A 23,271-nucleotide genomic window follows, 5' to 3' on the forward strand; every position below is an offset into this window, starting at 1 on the left:
TGCTATATAAATCTATTGAAAATGCTATGTATATGCTAATTTAAATAACATGCATTTTATTGTCAGGCAGGGCACAGGGCACCAAACCATCACTTCTGCTTTTGACACAGCATTTCACATCATCCTGACTCATTTTGCCCAAAGGGCCTGAAACAGAGACTCCTCTGTGAAGAGCAAGTAAAGCATAGTATGTTTGTCTGATCTCTAACTGGCCTCTCTGGTCAGTCCCTCACAGGAAGCAGACTTTAGCTTCAAAGCCTCTTTGTTATCTAATCTCTCATTCTGCCATTCATCTGTCCTGAAAAGAGCCCTTGTCCAGACTCTGAGGCCACATACATATGGCTGTCTCAATAATAGTGGATAGGTTTAAGCATTGATTATCTTATTTTTGTTAATTTTCTTAATGAGAAAAAAAACCCACAAAAATCATACATTTTGACACCTTGTATTTAAACAGTGAGTATGCTAAATGTAAAAAATGTAAAAAATAAATAAATATTATTTATAATTCAATTTCATAGGATAACAGGGGGCTAACAGTATTTCAAGGAATATCAAAATGCATTTTAAAAAGCCTTTCATGGAAAAGAGCCCTTGGCAAGGATATGTGAGGAACACTGATTAAATAACTGCTGTGACAAGCACTGTTATATTTCAGTATGTCTTGCAGCAGTTATCTCCTATGTGTAATAACACTATACAGAAAGTTTTGAAATATTTTCACACAATGCCATGCTGATTCCTTAACCATCTATCACTGTCAGCAATGACAACACGTTTGGAGAATCTGGAGAAAAACTTGCTCACAAAGAAATGAGACAATTTCATCATCTGCAAGCATTCTGGGCTTTAGGGGCTGATCTCACTTTGAGAGATCTACAAGTGATGGCCCTGACATGCCCTGAGAAGACTTCTACCAAAACCAATTTTCTGGTTAATATCATCATAAAAAAACAGCTATAAATTATATACCTCTACTTTTGTTTTTGTGTGGGCATTGAAGTCACTGCAAGTTTAATAACAGTTATCACATGCACCAGGAAATATTTAATATCCAATGTCACTGAGAAGCTCAGTCATTTACATTTTGATAAACTAAGAGGCTAAAGCAGTTTTTGCCATCACTTGAGTGCCCTGAAAGCATTGCCATGGCTTATAGTGGACTGCATATGGATTGGAGATTGGAGTTAAAGAAAGAGATAAAACAGTCATGACCAACTACTGGTTTGACAGCCAGTTTAGTTCTAGGCTAAATAGGATTTTCTTTGGAAAATTCCCATTAAGCATTTCTTGGTTGAGAATACCTACTTTGAGTAACCTTGACTTATGTTGCTTTCAGTCAGCTACAAAAATGTTAAGGTTTGTTATGTTTTTATTACCTCTGTATTTGATACTTGTGATTTTATATATTATTTTCTAATAATCATTTTTGTAATGTTTGAGGACTATATTCTTTCACCAGAAGAAATAAAATAATTTCTTTTCAGAGTGACTTTCTTACTGGTGCCAAAGGCTTTACGTTCCTCTCAGAACAAGGGTTAATGAATGCAGAGGTTCGCTCCTTCGGCCTACAGCCTGGTAGCACAACACAAATACATTTGGGGGGAAAAGTAAACAACACAAGCATAAAGGAAAAATGGTCATTTTGGCCTCTTATGAGTCAAGCATAATTTAGTTCACCATGAAGTTTGTGCCATGAAAGTGCCATGAAGTTTGTGACATTTAGGTGTGGTAAAACTAGTTTGTACTAAAAGAGGAAAGGAAATTTATAAAGGTTATGATGGTTATTGTGAACACAAACACTTTCCTGATTACTAATTATTAACTTTACTAAAGTTGTATTTGCTCAACATAAGATCCTTAGTCACAGTGGCAATGCAATAATCTTTACATGCACTCAAAAGGTGATGTCCCAAGATGACCCAATTAACATGGCAAAATAAGATATAATCAGATCCTAATTGTCTTTAAATATTTTGAAGACACTCTTTTTCTCATCTTGAACTTCTCTACCTATGTGCATAATCCTAATTAGTCCCTGGGATGCATTATGTGTTTTTGAAAAACAAGTGTCCCTGTTCTGGTGTTGACCTTTTTTATGCCATTCCTAATGAGAGCTCAGGGGCTTGATGCTCAACTTCTTCTACCTGTCCTGCTGAGGTCTTAGTCTGGACCCAGTGGAGACCGACAAATGTCAGAAGGTCCCACTAGCCTTTATTATCCACCTCAGGTTTCCATTCTCAGCTTTGGAAAAAACAAACACATAACAACAAGGAGTATTTTTTAAATGATCCCACTGAAGAACATGAACAGCATTAAAGAAAGAATTAAAGGGTCTTCAGATACTGTGAACATGGATGAACAAATCAAATTTGAAGTGGTAGCCTTGATAAAAATGTAAAGGTGTGTGTAATTAGCATATAGCCTCAAGGGTTAGGCTGACCATGCCTGATTGATTAATGAAAATTAATACCCAGATTTACATACACTATTTTGCCAAAAGTCGCTCACCTTCCTTGACTCACATATGAGCTTAAGTGACATCCCATTCCTAATCCATAGGGTTCAATATGACGTTGGTCCATCCGTTGCAGCTAGAACAGCTTCAACTCTTCTGGGAAGGCTGTACACAAGGTTTAGGAGTGTGATTACGGGGATTCTTCCATTTGTGAGGACACATATTGATGTTAGACGAAAAGGCCTGGCTCCCAGTTTCCGCTCTAATTCATCCCAAAGGTGTTCTATTGGGTTTAGGTCAGGACTCTGTTTAGGCCAGTTAAGTTAATCCACACCAGACTCTGCCATCAATGTCTTTATGGACCTTGCTTTGTGCACTGGTGGCGAACGTAAAATGGACACAAATTAAGTATGTGGTTGGCACCAGAGCAAACTAGTAACTCATTGAATCATAGATATGGATCAGAGGTAAATAAGCTAGATTTTTTTTTCGGTGTGAGAAATCGGAAGTGTGGCGTGAGAGCGTGTGAAAACGGTCAAATGCGTGTGTCTCACGCAAGAGTTGGCAACCCTGAAAACATACAAAAAAGTAATTATTAAGACAGAGAGCGCATACATTTGACTTACAGTCAGTGGGAAACCTGCGTAATCATGTGCTGACCTTGGTAAGGATCATATGCTTTGAGCGTGACACTCACGCATTTTAGCAATTTCACACGCTCTCACGCCACACATGGAATTTCTCACGCTTGATTATTATTATTATTATTATTATTATTATTATTAATAATTTATTTTTTAAATAATCTAATCGCCGCACACCGCAGCATATTCAGCCAATCCATCGGTTGTACATTATAACAGGTTGAACTAATCAGAATATAGATCGCGCTGTTGCTTGGTAGACTTTAGCCAGCCCGCTCCCCAACCACACACACACACACACACACACACAGCCGCTACACTAACCATCGCGACAGATTCCAATCCACCAAACTTGAGAGATCTGGTCATATGAAATAAATGTTAATGATTTTTAAAGCATATAATAACTTCAATTTTTAAAACTTTAGTTTTTTATTTCACATCAGAATATTTTGACGGCACCCCCGATGAAGACAGACGGCACCCTGATTGAGAAACGCTGCTTTACACCACTGTATCCAACGCTTTGCATTGCACTTTGTAATGTATGGGTTGGATGCAGCTGCTTGACCATGTAAACCCATTTCATGAAGCTCCCTGCGCACTGTTCTTGAGCTAATCTGAAGGCCACATGAAGTTTGGATGTCTGTAGTGATAGACTGCAGAAAGTTGGTGACCTCTTCACACTATGTGCTTCAGCATCTGCTGACCCCGCTCTGTCAATTTACATGATCTACCAATTAGGGGCTGAGTTGCTGTAATTCCCAAACACTTCAATTTTCTTATAAAACAGCCGACAGTTGTGGAATATTTAGGTGTGAGGAGATTTCACGACTGAACTTGTTGCACAGGTGGCATCCTATCACAGTTCCACGCTGGTATTCATTGAGCTCCTGAGAGCAACCCATTCTTTCACAAATGTTTGTAAAAACATTATGCATGCCTAGGTGCTTAATGTTATACATCTATGGCCATGGAAGTGACTGAAACACCTGATCCCAATAATTTGGATGGGTGAGCGAATACGTTGGGCAATATAGTGTTTAAAGGTGCAAAAAAATAGATTGAAATTAGTCCAACCAGCATGTTCAAGTTTTTAATAGGTCACTAAACACAAGGTCTTCAAGTTCTTTTGCAGCAACTATTGATCCAGGTGTGAAGAACCGTCTGTCACAGAGTATCTGCAATGATGTCACTCAGTTTCATTACAGATCTTTGTGAGCAGTGTCCACCCCCCCACCCCCCACGGATTAGGCTACACAATTAAAAAGAATTCATATATAAATCAGCTGTTGTAATATTGGGCTAAAATAACAAAGTATCTTTTATTTAGGTTCCATTAACTTCCCAATTCCCAATAATTTTTAAAGATACAATTTTTTTCATAGTTCCTAGTTCCATGGCTAATGTTTTATTAAAACTTGTGAAAGGCAAAAATTCAAAGAAGCCTACAGATAATGACCTTACTTTTTCTTGTAATTTTTTCTTGTAATTTTTTAGCTAAAGTCAATAGCCCCATGAAGTCATGTATTTTCATGCTAAAAGTGCAATTAATAATGAATTGTGAGCAAAAATGTGTGTATGTGTGTAAGGTGGGGGAAGCGTCAGGGAGTGGGGGTCATAAGTAGAGTCATTGTTCCGCTTGTGTTGGAAGGACTGTTATTAGGTAGCTGGAAAATGCAATTCAGTGCTAAGTTCAGTGCTGTCTGAACCTATTACCTTCTAAAGTTATTAACCCAGGGTTAGGGTTAGCACATGGAGGCTCCAGGTATTGAAAATCTTCTGCAATGAGTGCTCCCTATGCATAAAGTAAAACACAGAGTGGAATCATGAATCAGGTTCCAGGGCTTGAATCAGGGAGGGGCCATGACCTTCTGGTCTTCATGCTCAATATAAGTACTTCCAAGAATTATTTTCTTTCATAATTTTTATACGAGACTGGGAGGTTGGGAGATTACTAAATTCAAAAGACCTCATGATTTCTTTATTTTCTCACTCTGTAATAAAATTATCCTGGTTTTATAGAGTATCACTAGAGTGCAACATGTTTTTTAAATTCTAGAGTTGGTTTGGCTATTAAATGAATTCAGATGTTGCATGTACTTATGCTAAAGAAATAATGCCTGCTGTATTTAATATAGTGTAATATACTGTGGAATGAATTTTAAATGTTGTTCTTTTTACATTGTTTAACAGTTGGATCTGAGGAAGTGATGAACTTCTCAATGAATGATGACCTCAACCATACTAGGGACATCACAAGTGTTGTGAGAAATGTGATAGTGGTGGCTTTGTACTTCTCTATCAACTACATCAATGGCTCCCTTGTTCACACCTTCTTTAAGCATGAGATTTTCAATGAGAATCCTCGTTACATCCTCTTCATCCACATGGTTGTGAACGACATGATCCAACTAACCTTTGCCGTGGTGATGAACATAATTTCTTATGTCTTCTACACAATCAACGTCTCTTTCTGCTGCTTCCTACTAATGATCGCAGTGTTCACCACGATCAACACACCACTCAATCTGGCCAGCATGGCTGTAGAACGCTACATTGCCATATGCAACCCACTGCGCTATACACAGATATGTACGGTGCGTAAGACCTATGTCCTAATTGGCCTGATCTGGCTGGTGGGCACCATCCCTGTCCTCCCTGACCTGTTCTACCTCCTTGCCACCCAGCCCATGGAGTTCTTCAACTCTCGCATCTTCTGCAACCGAGATACTGTGTTCCATGACCCGTACCTGATAGAGAAGAAGAACATCTCACACTTGCTCTACCTTTCCTTTGTGTTTCTCACTCTGGTCTACACCTACTTCAGGGTTGCGCTTACCGCCAGGGCTGCAGGCTCAGATGCTAGGAAGGCTCGCAACACAATCCTGCTGCACGTACTGCAGCTGATGCTCTGCATATTCACCTACATCGGCCCACTCCTCGAGAGCTTGCTCATCTCGCACTTTCCAGTGTTTGCAATGGAGCTGAGATTCATGACCTACATCTTTGTGCATGTCCTACCAAGGCTAATAAGTCCTGTAGTGTATGGCTTGAGGGATCAGATGTTCCGTACATACCTGAAAAAGCAATTGGTGTGCAATGTGCAGCTGGGAGGGATTAAACAACAAACACAGCCCTTCTAAGTGATTTTAGCCTAACAAATCTGAGGGAAATATCTGAATTTGTGTGTGTCACATGTATGTCTTAACAACATGCTGTGAATGCATCATCAACCATCATATAAATCCCCACACTACTAAATGCAAAAACTATAAAAGTTCACTTTAAAAGTTAATGGTCTAGTTTGTTTTACTTTGTAGATCAGAAGTGATTTTGTCCAGAAGGAAATAGGAGAGTAGGAGAGGAACCAAGCACAAAGCCAAGTTTGAAGGTACAGCTGGACTTCAGTTTTGAACTGTAGTATGTGTGACACATGTGTAGCTGTACTTAGTAAAGTGCTGTACTTTTTATAATATACAACTTTATACTGTTGTAGTGAGAAGGTAAATTGAGAACTCTTGTTCCTGTGCACAGTGTTACACAGTGAGTTTTCCAGTCGACTGAATGATGTGTAGTGTCGATATTTTGTGTGGTTATATTAAACACAGGTTATGTACAGTTACCAGACATTTTATTGTAAACATCACAGCTCCTTTTACCTACACTCACTTACCAAATTCTTATGTCCGCACACTTTTAAGCATACATACATAACATGTATACATATGTTACCCACTTCTATCTTGTTAACACGTGATATGGTTGTGAGTATTGAGCTGCAACACAGCAATGTTACTGTGGTTGTTATACCCATCAGTCAAGAGTCAAGAGTGGTCTGCAAAACCAAACAGATCCAATGAGCATCACTTCTGTTAACAACCTTTAGCATAAAGTCTTTGCCAGAAAAAGATGTATCACACTAAGCTTGCTAGTCCATTCTTTCAAAGTTCAAGTATAAGGCAAACTGAATACATGAGGTCATGCCTATTGTTATAATGAATTTTCCAGACCTCATAAAGTGTAGGCCTCTATATGGACCGCCCAATGGAGGATGGGTTCCCTTTTGAGTCTTGGTCCTCCCGAGGTTTCTTCCTAATCCCCACCACCATAGGGAGTTTTTCCTCACCGCTGTCGCCTTTGGCTTGCTCATTAGGGATCTGGACCCATACGATTGTAAAGCTGCTTTGTGACAACATGTGTTGTGAAAAGCGCTATATAAATCAATTTTACTTTGACTGTATCAAAATAAACGAAATAAAAGGACATCTGTTTTCCCACAAGTCATGGAGGGGTCTGAAATTTTCATCTTAGATTTTTTTATCCACTGTGAGAGACATAATCAAAAAAAATCCAGAAATCACAATGTTTGATTTTTGAACAATTTATTTGGGTGTTACTACTGCAAATAAGTATTTGAATACCTGCCAAATAAGCAAAAATTCTGGCTCTCAAAGACCTGGCCCAAAAAGTCCACCTCCACTCCACTTATTATTCTAAATTAGAAGCACCTGTCCACCCCACACAATTAGTAACATTCCAACTACTTACATGGCTAAGACCAAAGAGCTGTCCAAAGACACCAGAGACAAAATTGTAGACCTCCACAAGGCTCGAAAGGGCTACGGAGCAATTGCCAAACAGCTTGGTGAAAACAGATCAACTGTTGGAGCAATTATTAGAAAATGGAACAAGCTAAATGTAGTGGTGCTTCGGCACCTCTACGCATGCTGCAGTCACACTGCGTCGTTGTTTGCATCATCACGCTGTTTTGTCGTCCCACGTTAGCAATGGGCTTTAAATTCAGGGCGCCAACACTGCCAGATGCACGTTCTGGCTGTCCTACGCCGTTCTGTCTGGCCATCAGCATTGGTTTTGCTGCTGTTCGTCTGCAGGCAATTTCTGTTGAGGCTGCGTTTGGGGTTAGTTTTGCCTACGTTCTCCTTGGAGGTATGTAAATGGCTTTCTCTTGGCATCGAAGTGCAAGTTAGTTATCACTTGCTAATGTTAGCTTTTTATATTGTGTTCAGGGAGTTTCACTTGGTGCTCAGCGTTCTGCAGTTGCTCCTCGGGTTCATTGTGTTCTGCGTTTACGCGCTTGTAATCCTTGCAGTGGATTATCTAGTTTGCGGTCTTGGTATGTAATTACTCACTCGGTTGAAGCGGGTTAATCGAGAAAATCCCGAGGAGGGAAACTTTATTTTCCACGCAACTCAAACAACAGCACTGTTTTCTCCCCCTCCCCTGGCGCGCGCAGGCGCCGCTCCCCCAGTGTCACTTAAAGGGCTAAAACTCCATGAATGGCCAAGTGCCTGTCTGTTAGGGAACTCGCTGCGAGGAGTAGTAGTCGCAACACACGCCCCCCCCCCCAGAATTCACAAAAAGAGACATGTCCATTCGGCAAGGGGGACGAATCAACCGCCCAGACCGGCTCACACCACCCGCCGGCGGGGCAGTTGCACAAGCTGGTTGACCAGCAGGGCAGGCAGGACCAACAACCGGGGGCCGCCCACGGCTCGCTGGACGTGCCATCACCACAGCACCATCCAAGTCCAAATGGGCCGGCTTCCGAAACCGACACCGAAACACTCTCGGGGACGCCCCCGATGTCCACCTTGAAGAACTTGTCCCCCGGCTCCAGCACTCTGAAAGGGCTGTCATAGACCGGGCGGAGGGGACTGCGGTGCGCATCATGCCGTATGAACACAAACTTAGCAGCATGCAAAGAAGGTGGAAACCGGGACCGCTGTAAGCCATGCTGAGAGGTGGGCACGGGGACAAAAGCACCCGAGAATTCACAAAATGCCTGCCCTGGTGGCCGGCGGACCACGGAGCAGTAGGACAAGGAAGAAAATCTCCGGGGACCCGCAAGGGCTGGCCATAGACGAGTTCGGCCGACGAAGCCTGGAGATCCTCTTTGGGGGACGACCTGAGGCCCAGCATGACCCAGGGGAGCCTATCCACCCAGTCGCCGTCCTGGAGGCTGGCCCGGAGCGCAGCTTTCATAGAGCGATGGAAACGCTCACAAAGCCTGTTGGCCTGGGGATGGTGGGCCGTCATGCGGTGCAAGTGTACTCCGAGGCCCGCAGCCACGCCGTTCCAGAGGGCAGAAGTGAACTGAGGCCCGCGGTCCAAGGACATATCCGACGGGACGCCAAACCATGTGACCCACACGCCAATAAACGCCCAGGCCACTTCCGAGGCCGTAGTGGAGGACAACGGTATGGCTTCCGGCCACCTCGTGGTCCTGTCCATGACGTTGAGGAGGTGAGAGAAACCATGGGATGGTAGCAGCGGCCCCACTAAATCCACATGCACGTGGTCGAAACGCCGCTCCGGCACAGGAAATGAATCCAGCGGGGCCTGGCGCGCTGACAGGCTACACAAGTTCTAACCCAATCGCAAGCATCCTTCCTGAGGCCATGCCAGACAAACTTGTCCGCCCCTAGCTTCTGCGACGCCCTCCTGCCGGGGTGTGAGAGACCGTGTATGGAATCAAAAACCAGCTTGCGCCAGCGGGTGGGGACAATAGGCCTAGGCCGGCCCATGGACACGTCACAGAGGAGTGTCACACCTGCATCACTGAGGGGAACGTCCGCCAACTGCAGGCCGGTGATTGCCGTCCTGTAGGCCTGGACCTCCGGGTCTGATGCCTGGTCTGCTGTCATACGGGAGTAGTCGATGCCGAGGTGCACGGCGCCGACGACCCCCCGAGAGAGGCAGTTGGCCAACGTGCTGGATGTTCGTGGTGAACTCTGAGATGAAGGCCAGCTGACGCTGCTGACGAGCAGACCACGGTTCAGAAACCTTAGCCATCGCGAATGCCAATGGCTTGTGGTCCACGAAGGCAGTAAACATGCGGCCTTCCAGAAGAAAACGAAAATGCCGCACAGCCAGGTACAGGGCGAGTAGCTCACGGTCAAACGTGCTGTACTTGCGCTCGGCGGGGCGGAGCTCGCAACTGAAGAATGCCAAGGGCTGCCAAGCCCCATCGACCCACTGCTCATGCACCACGCCCACGGCGTAATCCGATGCGTCTGTGTTGATGGCGATGGGCGCATCAGGAGAGGGGTGCGCCAACAAAGTGGCATCCGCCAACGCGCGCTTAGCTGCGTCAAAAGCCAGGAGCCTCTCACTAGTCCAATCCACCATGTGCTTGGCGGCCTTGCCTTGCTCACTAGTCCAATCCACCATGTGCTTGGCGGCCTTGCCTTTGAGGGCCGTGTAGAGAGGGTGCATGAGGCCGGCTACTCGTGGGATGAAACGGTGAAAGAAGTTCACCATTCCCAGGAACTCCTGCAGGGCCTTAATTGTAAGCGGACGGGCGAAACGCTGGATAGCTTCCACCTTGGTAGGGAGTGGAACAACACCGGCCCTGGAGATGCGGTGGCCGAGAAAATCAATAAGGCGAAGACCAAACTGGGACTTCGACGGGTTGATGATCAGGCCATGCTGGCTGAGACGCTCGAACATGAGCCTGAGGTGCCGCAGGTGCTCCGACCTTGAGGCGCTGGCCACCAAAATGTCATAAAGGCAAATCCCGCAGGACACTGTCCATGAGACGCTGGAATGTCTGGGCAGCATTTTTGAGGCCAAAAGGCATGCGGAGGAACTCGAACAGGCCGAAAGGAGTGATCACTGCCGTCTTTGAAATGTCTGCGGGATGCACGGGGACCTGGTGGTAGCCACGGACTAAGTCCACCTTTGAAAATATGAGTTTTCTGGCCAGACAGGTAGAAAAATCTTGCACATGAGGAACAGGATAGCGATCAGGAGTGGTGGCGTCGTTGAGCGATAGTCACCGCAAGGGCGCCAGCCACCGCCTGGTTTCTCGACAATGTGCAGCGGCGAGGCCCAGGGGCTGTCAGACCTACGTACAATACCCAGGCGCTCCATCATCCCAAACTCAGCTCTCGCTATTGCGAGCTTGGCGGGGTCCAAACGTCTAGCGCGAGCGTGAACAGGTGGGCCAGAGGTCGCGATGTGATGCTGTAACTGCTTTGCCCGCCTGTGGGCCTGAGACTTATGCAGTGCCTGTTTGTTCTGATGCTGCCTATTGTCCCTGCCCCGGCCTCGCCCACTGGCCTCCCCTAGCATCGTAGTGTTCCTGTCCCCAGTGTTTGTTCCTCCCTCCATATTTGGCATGTCCCAATGTTGCATGCCTTGAGGGGGAGTTATGTCAAGTCCAGCTCTGCCCTCCTCCCTAGTCCCGCCTAGCTTCCCCATTTCCTTGGTTTCCCTTCTGCCCACCACGCCCCCATCCTCAGTGTTTCCACCTGTGTCTACTTTTCTGCCCTGGTTGTTGTGTAGTTAGTTCCCCCTCATCGGTCATTGTATTTGAGTTCCTCCTTGCTCTGCTTCTCTTCTGTGTTTCCCTATGTAGTCATATGCCTGTTCTTGCTCTTAGTCTTGTCGCTGGTTGCTACTGTTCTGCCCTTCTGCTCCGCTCTGTGTAGTCTGTCTCATTTATCATTTGCTTTGTGGTTCGTTTCCCTATCGCTTATGTTAAACTCTAGTTGTATTCCTCTGTATTCTACTTTGCTTATTCGTTTACGTTGACCCTCATTGTGTTCAGTTGTAGTCTGGTTAAGTCTCTCGTCCGTTGTCTAGCTTTGTTTTCTCTTCTGTCTCTACCGTTAGTCGTTGCTCTCTTGTTAATATTATAGTTCTACGTTTAGTTTGTTATGATCCTGACTTGTTGTCTTTATCTAGTTGTCTCGTGCTCTCCCATCTGATGTTATCTCTCTCTGCCTTCTATGTTGTAGTGTAGCGTTTTGTTGTTTCCTTTTTAATAAATATTCACTAACTTGCTTTTGCGTCATTAACATTGATTTTCACAGGTGTTCAAATACTTTATTTGCAGCAGTAACACACAAATGATTAAAAAATCATACATTGTGATTTTTTTATTTATTTTGTCTCTCACAGTGGACATGCATCTAAGATGATAAAATTTCAGACCCATCCATGACTTCTAAGTGGGAAAACTTTGCAAGGTGTTCAAATACTTATTTTCCTGACTATATCTTCTTTCTGTGTGTCCCTTATTTGTACAAATTTACAAATTGAGATTTGGACATTAATTTTATGATATTTTTTATCACAGTGACAATATTTAAACAATGACGTTTGGGTGGTTCACAAACTGAAGCATATATATGAAAGTAAAAAAAATTACAAATTATATATATATTCTTTAATTCTTTAACATGCTAACAATCTATGCACTGCTTGAATTACTGCTTGAAATTCAAAACATCCGTTCATTAATATTTTTGATTTAGCTTTGATTTAGTACTGTGTCAGTAATCTGTGATGTCACAGCAAAATATAAAAGGTAGCATTAACTCATCAGCATGACACTAGCCAACAGGGATGAAGTGAGTATTGTTTCTCTGACTTTAACTCAGATGTGATAGCTAACAGGACAGCAAATTTGAAAATTACAGTAAAGACCCTATATTATTTATATATATAGAATATGTTTCTGTGTTTCTTATTTTACAGAATGCAGTTCACTTGACCTCTCATGATCAAAATAAATAGTCTCCATCTGCAGGTCATTTGAACGGCAAACTGATATGTGAATATATGTTTTAGAGAACAAACTTAGATAAAGATATTGGTAGCTGTCTTTTTTTATCTGAATAGAAACATTCTTTTGGGATGAAGTCATTTATCTGCTACTTATATCTGTGAATTAAAATGACATTTTGGAAATCTATTTTCCATCTACTGTGACCACCATAAAGGCAGGTTTACAGTATAAAAACATTATGAAGCAAATGTAGGATTCAACTATTTAACAATTGGAGTGGTTAGTCACCAGTCGGTATCCAGATTTTGAATAGACTAAATATTGTTTAGGTTATGTTAGTGTCTGTTTCCTCTTACCATACAATTATTATTGAGGTGCTGTTTATGCTATTCAGATAATCATTGCGTAGCTCAAAAAATATGTATTACTATACTATGATATAAAGTTTCACTACAACATTTTTTTTACATGTAAACAGGTTAATACTGCTATTGTAAAGTGGTTTGAGAGTTTTTGAGAGGCCAGTGTTTGGCACACCAATACAAATGTCTAAATGTTGTCTAAAACTGATTTTGTGTAAAGGACTGTGTGTGATATGTGCAGTACACTGAAAAAGACTTCACAAAGCAAAGCAGAGAGCTTAAATCAGTAATTCCAATACATTTAACACAATAATATAAATATTTATAATACTCATAAATTTAATTTTTCATGATACGTCTTTAAATCTTTAGTAGTGTTCTCTTTCAGGACATAATTACTGAGCTATGAACTCAACCAGAGGACCACAAGATCTGAGCCGAGATCCGTTTGCCATAGCCTTCACAAAAAACTTCATTCTGGTTTGCCTGTGGTTCAGCCTTAGCTATATTAATGGCAGCGTGGTGGCCACCTTCTTCAGCAACCGGACTTTCTACGAGGACCCGCGCTACATTCTCTTCATCCACACAGTCCTCAATGACGCAGTGCAGCTGACCGTGTCTGTCGCCCTGTTCGTGGTCAGTTACGTCTGCTACACCATCAACGTGTCCGTCTGCTGTGTCTTCATACTTGTGGCCGTTTTCACCACACGCAACACCCCGGTGAGCCTAGCCAGCATGGCAGTGGAACGTTACATCGCCGTCTGCTTTCCGCTACGCCACGCCCAGATCTGCTCTGTGCGCCGCACCTACCTCCTCATCGGTCTCATCTGGTTTATCTGCGTCGTGCCCGATGTCACCGACCTGTTCGTCACGTTGGCCACCGAACCTCTCTCCTTCTTCCACTCCTCTGTCTTGTGCCTGCGCCAGAACGTATTCAAGGACCCCATCCTCTTGTACAAGCGTCAGGCCTTCGATGCCCTCTACTTCTCACTGGTCTTCTTCACGCTCATCTACACGTATCTGCGGGTACTATCCGCTGCCCGGGATGTATCGGTCCAGAAGGTGTTGGTCCAGAGGGCGAGGAACACCATCCTGCTGCATGGTGCCCAGCTGCTCATGTGCATGCTGTCTTACATATCCCCCAGTGTCCAGATAATTCTAAATGTCCTCTTCCCCAGCTACATCCTGGAGATGCGTTATGCAAATTTCCTCATTGTCTACATTCTGCCACGTTTTCTAAGCCCAATCATATATGGGGTTCGGGACCAAAAGTTCTGTAAATATCTCAAGTTGTATTTTGTAAGCAGTCAATGTAAAATTAATGTAAGAGTGGACAACCAAGAGGAAGAAAATTAATATAAATCTTTATTATTATTAAATATTTATTATAATTGTGACTATGTACTATGTTACTGTACTAAATTAAACAGCTTTAAAGTAGCAGCTTTACTTTTATAAATTTCTTTTATAAAAGAAAATAACCTGTAAGTAACGTTTTTGCAGTGTTATCAATGGGCAGCAAAATGTTGCGATTTTACTATATTATACTATTATTTTATACCTTTGTAAGGGCTGTCATATAAATGATGACTAATGACTAATTGAAGCTGTGTTGTCTGTTGTCGTTTTGAATAATGTTTCTGACCACTGAGGTTTATTGGGATCATCTTTGTACATGCTTCTGCCAGACAGAAGTTTATGATGCAAAGCGTACGACCCGTGTCAGTGTTTAACTTGTCTTTATCCTCAATGAATAAACCCACAGTGTCCCTCTGAATTACACAAATACTTGCAAACATGAACTGTAGCAAAAAGGAAATATTTTGTCCCATTTGTCAAAACATGCACTTTGCATAAAAAGCACTGGCATGCTTTTTATGAGACATCTTAGGGTGTACTCACACTAGGCACGGTTTGCTCGTTCCGTGCTGGGGCCCGGTTATCCCCCCTCCCCACTCCCCCTCTGGCCTGCACTCACACTCGCTTCAGCAACCCGGCCCGAGCACGCTTACGTCATCACAACGTGATTTTATTTGGAATAAAAGCGCGCTCGCACAACACTATGGAGTTCACGATTCTCTTTTGATTGTATTTTTGGAGTCGTTTTGGGAGTGCAGAAACACGGTGCAAGCACAGATTTATCGATCATTTAACACAACGATTGTCTGCTAATCACTTTGCCGCCATGACTGTTTAACGTGAGCGTTGCATCACTGACGTCATGTTTGAGTTCCAGCAAAATGAACCAATCAGACGAGGCAACAAGCGGGCCCGGGCACGAATAGCGCTCACACTAGAAGCGAACCGTGCCCGAGTCCACAAGAATCGTGCCATGGCCCACCTCTTCAAGCGGGCCCAGGCACGGTTAACTGATCCGGGCCCGGGCATGGTTGGAGCGCTCACACTAGCCAAGCGAACCGTGCTTCGGCAGGGATCCGTGCCCGGATCACAGACCCTAGTGTGAGTACGCCCTTAGTTAATAACGTGGTAAGCTTGTATATAATTATAGGGTTTGCATTTCAGAACTGTGTGTGTTATATTTACAATGAAAGAACAAGGCATACATTTTGATAGTGTGGGGACATTCTGCTTGTCTTCATAAAGATGATTACATCTGCAGTTTTGATTAAAATGATATCAAATATTGGTTGAGCAAATGATCACACTAAGACATTCTAATAGTTAATTTCGGTCATAGTCATTTTCAACTATCAGTCATATTAGTTCAATAGTAATTTTCAATATTTATACACACTACAAAAAATTCCATTGATTCCACTGTCACTGTGGGCCTGTCCCGGCAACCTGGGGAGATGCCTACATCCACACCCAGGGAAGATGCCTACATCCACACCCAGGGGAGATGCCTGGGATGTTTGGACTCTTTTCAAATATAGATAATAAAGACACACCCCCTGGTCCCACGGGAAGCCAGTGAAAGGAGCGCAGCAGTGGAGTGACATGAGTGAACTTGGGTAGATTGAAGACAAGCCTTGCTGCTGCATTCTGGATCAGTTGCAAGGGCCTGATGGCCTGCAGAGGAAGACCAGCCAGGAGCGAGTTGCAGTAGTTGAGCCTTGAAATGACAAGAGACAAGCCCCTGGGAGGCCTCCTGAGAGAGGAAGGGTCGGATACGTCGGATGTTGTAGAGAATCATCAACATCAACCATGTCATATGGAACATCCACACAGCCACTACTGTGTCAAGATTAGTGTATAAAGACACAGTAGTGGCTGTGTGGATGTTCAACTTGTACAAGTTTATTAAGTTTTTGTCGACCATGCAGAAAAATTTAACATCCCTCCTGTGTTCAGAAAGAAGTCACTGGGTTGGTGGTATGACAAGACGGCTAGCCCAAACTGTTCATGGCAACAGGGTGAAGTTGGCCTTTTTGTGGTCTGGTGTTTTTTTTTGTGTTTTAATTGTTTTTAAGTTATTATAGAAGTCCTGTGCACGAGTATTGGCATGATAAATCATTATATGAGTTTTTGATTCAATATGGATCTTTGTTATACGGCTGTTCTATGGACTTTGTTCTATCTACTTCAAGCCTGCGATGTGAAGGGAGTTGTTCATCAGGACAGGATTTGGTACAGTAGAAATAAGTTGCTGCAATTGAACGGTGTGAGTGTAGTTGGCGTGACAGGGAGCACGCTACAACTACCAAACTTTGTTGAGAAAGATTCACATGGAGCCTGTGATACAGCGAGGTATAAGCAGAGGAAACGGGGTAAACGGGGTGACGTGAGGTTATGCCTGAGGAAACAGTGGCTAAACCGATTTCCCCTCTATGATCATGGGAACTGTTTGGTCTATAAGGAATAAAGTGGATGAATTGCAGGGAAATGTTCGCTATCAGATGGACTTCAAGGACTGCTGCGTTATGGCCTTTACAGAGCCGTGGCTAACTGAGCAGGATCAAATCAAATCAAATATATTTGTATAGCGCTTTTCACAACATATGTTGTCACAAAGGATCAGAACAACGACTTGGCCATAGATGGGTTTGGAGAGCCATTTCGACTGGATCGACAGGTTGAAGTGACAGGAAAAACTCAAGGTGGTGGGGTCTGTTTATATCTGAACAAGCGTTACTGTAGCGCTGTGACTGTCAGAGAACGCATTTGTACGCAAGATATTAAACTGTTATCTATATCGATATGTCCTTTTTTCCTGCCACGTGAATTTCCACAACTTTGGTGTATATTCATCCTAAGGCAGATGTTGTTTCTGCCTCTAGTACTATCTATGACGTTGTACAAAAATTGCTGATCTCTCCTGATGCCCCAAATTTCATACTGGGCGATTTTAACCATGTTTTGCTTAAAAAAAACTTTGAGGAAATTTTAATCAATATGTGTCGTATCCAACTAGACACGGTAAGTCATTGTTATGGATCAGTTAAGGATGCTTTCAAGTCCCTCCCTTTACCCTCTTTGGGTTCAGCAGATCATAACTGTGTGCACCTACTGAAAGCACAGATAAAGAACATTAAACACTGGACTGAATGTTTCAATTTATATAGCACCTTTCAAGATACCCAAGGCGCTTTACAATTGTTTACACAGCTACAAATCTCAGACAGCCAATCACACACTGGCGAGAAGCGGCAGCCAATTGCACACAGCGTACTCTCTACCGGGGGGACTGAGTGGGGTGCAGGAAGGGGAGAGAGAGGACAGACCCTAGTGGCAGAGCACCATCCGCCACTAGGCATACAAGCACACACTCAGACGACAATTTGTTTTTATTGAACAGAGAGAGACACAGACAAACACTCATGGAGAGACACAGACACACACTCAGGGAGAATTTAGGACTGCCAATTTACCTAAACTGCATGTTTTTGGACTGTGGGAGGAAACCGGAGAGCCCAGAGGAAACCCACGCAAACACAGGGAGAACATGGAAACTCCACTCAGATAGGGGCTTGAACCCAAGACCCCAGTGCTGAGAGGCAAACGTGCTAACCACCAAGCCGCTGTGCTGCCCAAACTGATGAATCTATGCTCTGCTTGCAGGAATGTTTTAACTGTACAGCGTGGGATGTGTTTAAAGAATGTTGTGGAGATTATCTGGATGAATTGGTTGACGTAACATGCTTTTATATATCATTTTGTAGAGATATGATCGTCCCCTGTAGACAGGTGAAAATGTATCAGACCATGGATGAATAAAGCAGTTAGTCTCAGTCTGCAGAAAGAGACTTGCTTTTAGACAAGGAACAACCTCTGATTTGAGTGTTGCTAACATGGAGTTGAAAATTTAAATTTTAAAAGCAAAACAGAACTATAAAAATGAGTTGGAGAATAAAATGGTGGCAAATAATCTTGGTTCAGCCTGGTCTAGCATGAAAACTATAGCAGGTCTTAAGGATTCAGGGAACAGTAAGAAGGTCATTTTGGAAGGCTTCACTTCAGACACTGAGCTGGCTAATGCATTTAATCATTTTTACAATCGTTTTGATGCATTTGATTTTGTAAATGAAGTACAGGGTTTGAGAGGAAAACTGGCAAATGACCAGCACTTCTCGATAGATATGGAGCAGGTATATAAGGCCTTTCTCTCTGTAAGGGTGAAGAAGAGTTATGGGCAGTGTTGGGAATGTTACTTTAAAAAAGTAATTAGTTATAGTTACTCACTTGTTCAAAAAAGTAACTGAGTTAGTAACTGAATTACTCTATAATAAAAGTTACTCGTTACCAGGGACAGTAACTATACAGTAAAAAAAAGTTATATGCAAGGATTTTTTGAAAAAGCAGTTTTTACAGTCAGTTGAAATGAGTAGATCAGAAAGGTGTTTAACGTTTGATATTTATTGCACATCCACAGACCAGTGCAGGATAAAATTCTTTAAAATCCCAAATCTTTGTAGATAAATAAAAGCAAAAGTAAACATTTACACTATATAACGTGCATTTACATCTATCAAATAAATTAAATTTTCTCAACCTGAGACAACTGGTTTGTTCACAACAGAAGTAAACTTAACAATAAAACCTATATTAATAATTAAATAAATCAAATAACCAGTCTGGTAGACATTCAGGAACTTCAAGTATTTTCTTAAATAATGTTTATATCGCCACCTTGAAAATGCTAATTTTTCTTCGGCTTGCTCCTGACTCGCCATTTATGCCTCTTCTCAGTTTGTGTCGTGTCACTGGAGTGTTTCGGTGCGCGTGTGAAAACACTGGCTCTGATTGGCTACCATAATGCTGCCTTAGCCAATCGCTTACTGACTTGTTAAGTTAACACTAGGACTCCCAGCATTTTAATTCCAAACTTTTTCTACCTGTCTCCACCAGGGGGCAGTTCTGGGGACATTTGCATCCCATTAGGCCACCCTTTGTTATGTACATGCAGCCACTTATAGGAAGACGGGTGGGGGGGGGGGGGGGGGTGATGGTGTGAACCATCAGTTCATTGTTCTGCTGGATGTGTTCACTGACTCAGATAGAGAAGAAAAAACCCTGGCCTCTCCTTGGGGAGATTGTCTGTGTGGGTACATATATGAGTAAATTTATGTTGGGATGAAGGTGTGTGGGTGTATGTGTGTAAGGGTGTATGTGTGTGTGGGTGTATATGTGTTTGGGTGAATATGGATGTCCAATGTAGCAGCAGTTGGTGAACCATTGCAGTGGTCATTTGAGCTGTGGTTTTTTCTGCCCTTCCCTTTTTATAATAAATAGTAATAATAATAATCTTTATTTGTATAGCACCTTTCATACATACATGCAACTCAACGTGCTAAAAACTGGAGAGCCAACTGCTTTTGCCAGAAGTAAAGTGTCTAGTCGCTTACAGAGTTTCCTCTGTTTCATCTCTCTGGAAATGCTTCGGACAATACAGGAGTGGACTGTTCAGCATGCACACCAGACAACACAGCATGAAAACTGGTTCTTGGCCCTTCCTGAACTAATGGCTTTCATTGCCATCCTCATCCTGAGAGGGGTTATCCGCCTTCCAGCGGTGCAGGACGCATGGTCTGCAGCAATGCAGCAGCCCTCCATCATCAAGATTATGTCGCTAAACCGCTTCCAGGACATAATGAGACCTGGAAAACCTGACAAGTTTGGGATAAAGTTCTGGGTGGCATGTGACCTGAAATCTAAGTATGTGTAATCCCATACCTTGGAAAAGACTCCAGTCGTCCCACGGGGGAAAGACTATCGGAAAATGGGGTGATGAAGCTGATGGAACCATTTTTGGACAAAGGAAGAACCGTTACCACCTTCTTGATGAAGCTTGCAGGAGAACTGGCACAGGCTCATTTGGCAGCCAAGGAACAGAAACTGATTCAGCAGCAGCAACCACCCACACCTGACACAGGGAAAAGGGCATTTTGCCAAGTCAAGTGTGGGTGCAAGAACAACCATGCCACTAAGCGTTGTATTTCTTGTAGTAAGTTCACATGTGGCAAATGCAGAAATTAGATGATATGGCAGTGCCAGGTGTGTGCAGAGAAATTATAAATGTGCTGTCTGCTGATGCTGAGTCTATAGTTTGTTTCTGTTATATTGTTATGTTTCTTGTTATATTGTTGCATGCTTATTTTATATTTTATTACTTTTTAACTTTATTATTACTTTATCATCTTTATTATTTTATTACAGTTACATTTCTTTACTGTGCATATATCAATAAATCTAACTTGAATCTAAATTTCTGGCAATGTTGACTTTTTTGGGAGGGGGTGGTGGTTGGCTGAACAGGCTACTCTCTGCAGTGGGGGTGGTGGGACACCACATTTTAGGCTGTTATAGTCGGTGATTGTGTAAGGCACCTCCTCCTGTACTCTTTACTGTATTTTAGACATTGAGGGCTTTTGAGGGGACGGTGTGGATGAACACTGACCAGTGGCTGACCATGAACACTGAACACTGACCCTCTTGTCTCTCCTCCTCTTTTCTCTGTATGGCCCACCTAACCCCAATTATTTTTATTACTATTGTACTGTATTTTACAGAATTGTTTTCTTTTGATTCTTACATAAAAATAAAGTTGTCCTCCAAAGATGGGGGGGCAAAAAAAAAGAGAGTAGTGACTCTGAAATCTCTTCTGGTAAGATTGTTGTTGTGTTTTTGGAAGAGACACACTAAAAAGTACCATCTTGATAAGTTAAAATTGCTCAAGATTATTATTCTATTTCAAGTAGCTGAGGGTTTTTTGTATAAATTTGTGTAAAAATATCTTTACCTATTGGTAGTTGTTCAAACGACTAAAACTACTGAAAATAAGGTTAAAAAAATCTGTGCCATTTTGAATAATCAATATGCCACTTATATGTCACTATAATTCAAATATTATGTTTGTGACTTCTTGCAAGAGAGCTTGCAGTCTATTGTGGCAGGCAGCCAAAGGTGTGTATTGAAGCAGCAACCACCCACACCTGAGACACGCCTCATTTACATAACACTGGAGGTAAGAAGGGCTTATCACACCTCCCAACCCTAGCCTTCTGGCTAAGCTCTGGTACGTGGCAGGGATGATAGCCTTTTGGCTAAGGCACGGCCACCCCAGTGTTAAACAGGTGTTACATCAAGAACTGTGACTTATCGAGATCTGTTACTCCTCACTAGCCTGGGCAGGGGTCCGCTCGCATTACTGTTAGTATATCAATATATAGTAACGCACCGCTTTTAATGACCAGTAATGTCAACGGCGTTGTAACGACAGGAAAAGTAATTAATTATATTATCCCGTTACTGACAAAATGACGTCGTTACCTAACGTCGTTATTTTTAACGGCGTTATTCGCAACACTGGTTATGGGCCTGATAATGGTTGTGGGTGCCTACTCAAAAGTTGTGCTAATGAACTGAGCCCTGTGTTTCATTATATTTTTAATAAGTAGGCTATCTACAGACACAGCATGTACCTAAGGTGTGGAAAGATGCAGTAGTGGTTCCTGTCCCAAAGTCGAGCCACCCTAAAACTCTTATTGCTCGAGGAAAAATGAGATGAGGAGACCCAAGCGATTCATCCAGTGCCAGCCACCTACTGCCTGACCGGATGAGCCTACACCATGATGGACATTACTACATCTTTTCCTTTTCTTTATTTCTTTCTGTTTAAATTTTTGTTGTTGTCATTGTGACCGATGTCGGCCAGAGGAGGATGGGTTCCCCCCTGAGTCTTGGTTCCTCTCAAGGTTTCTTCCTCATGCAAATAAACTAGGGAGTTTTTCCTTGCCACTGTCGCCCTTGGCTTGCTCACTGGGGGCTAGGACTCGGCACTTATAAAGCTGCTTTGTGACAACAACTGTTGTAAAAAGCGCTATATAAATAAAATTTGATTGTTTTGATTGATTGATATTGATTTTAGACCAGTTGCGCTTACGTCAATTGTCATGAAAACTTTTGAGAAATTGATAAGGTCTGAAATCTTAAGGAAAACTGAACATAAACTTGACCCTATGCAGTTTGCCTATAGGCCCCACAGAGGCAGCCATAACTCAAGCAAATAGGATGAATAGGACATAGAGACCTAAGAAATTGTATATGTGGTTCACTGTTTGTTTGTGTTTGTTTTAATTGTTGTTTAATTTTTTTTGCTGCTTCGCATACTGTAAATCAAATTTACCTTTGGGTACAAATAAACTAACCTAAGCTAACAGATCAGCAGTATATATACAAAGTGTTCCTAATGAGGTGGAATCAAATCAAGCTCCTTTCATTGAAAACAACCACAGTATGTGTTGTTGTTGAATTATATCTATATTCAAAATATCTTTGGACATGTAATTCCAGAAAAGTCAAAGAAAAGTGAATTGACAATGGCATACACATAAAAAAATGCACATAGCACAAACAGAAAAAAACACTGTAAAACTATCCTACTTTTTTAAAGCTCATATACTGGAGAAAATTGACTCGGTTGCTGCCTCTTCCTTGTCTCTTGAGCATAATGTTGTGATGGTGAACAACAGGAAATCCCTGCTGATCTGTCAGTGTTTACCAATCAACCACTGTGATCAATGACACACTCAGCGTATAAAAGACAGGATGGGGAAGGACTGTTGGCCAGTGTGTGAAAACGGTAAGACTTTACTACATAACTGGTACCCAGATACAATATTACTCAATTTACACATTACACAGCTACATTCGACTTTACAGCATGATAAAGAATATATTTTTGGGATGTAGTTTTTACAGCTACTAAAAATAACTTGGCAATTGCAGCACAGAGGATATGTGTATCACGCTACTGTTTTGCAGCTGCAGCCCTGTCCACCCTCTTGGACGTCTTTGCACTCTCAAGCC

General features: G+C 42.6%; 3 protein-coding genes across 11 annotated transcripts in view; all 3 read left to right on the forward strand.

Moving 5' to 3' along the window:
* matn4 (matrilin 4) overlaps nt 1–1,486 on the forward strand; it is a 26,864-nt gene extending 25,378 nt beyond the window's left edge. For all 9 annotated transcript variants that reach the window (XM_077013836.1, XM_077013835.1, XM_077013838.1 and 6 more), the window contains one exon: nt 759–1,486. In XM_077013836.1, coding sequence (XP_076869951.1) covers nt 759–817 — 59 coding nt within the window. In that variant the 3' untranslated portion in view covers nt 818–1,486. The remainder of the gene's footprint in view (nt 1–758) is intronic.
* Nucleotides 1,487–5,363: 3,877 nt separating this feature from the next.
* Nucleotides 5,364–6,248, forward strand: LOC143521118 (odorant receptor 131-2-like). The gene has a single exon (XM_077013681.1). The coding sequence runs from the start codon at nt 5,493–5,495 to the stop codon at nt 6,246–6,248; it is 756 nt and encodes a 251-aa protein (XP_076869796.1). The 5' UTR covers nt 5,364–5,492.
* Nucleotides 6,249–13,407: 7,159 nt separating this feature from the next.
* On the forward strand, nt 13,408–14,358 carry LOC143521012 (odorant receptor 131-2-like). Its single transcript, XM_077013606.1, has one exon. It carries the CDS (start codon nt 13,408–13,410, stop codon nt 14,356–14,358), a length of 951 nt encoding a protein of 316 aa, XP_076869721.1.
* The last annotated feature ends 8,913 nt before the right edge of the window (nt 14,359–23,271 follow it).

The sequence above is a fragment of the Brachyhypopomus gauderio genome, chromosome 8 (assembly GCF_052324685.1).
Source record: "Brachyhypopomus gauderio isolate BG-103 chromosome 8, BGAUD_0.2, whole genome shotgun sequence".
NCBI lineage: Eukaryota > Metazoa > Chordata > Actinopteri > Gymnotiformes > Hypopomidae > Brachyhypopomus > Brachyhypopomus gauderio.

Coding starts and splice junctions, on each gene's coding strand:
- LOC143521118 (XM_077013681.1), top strand. CDS start 5,493: ATGGTTGTGAACGACATGATCCAACTAACCTTTGCCGTGGTGATGAAC.
- LOC143521012 (XM_077013606.1), top strand. CDS start 13,408: ATGAACTCAACCAGAGGACCACAAGATCTGAGCCGAGATCCGTTTGCC.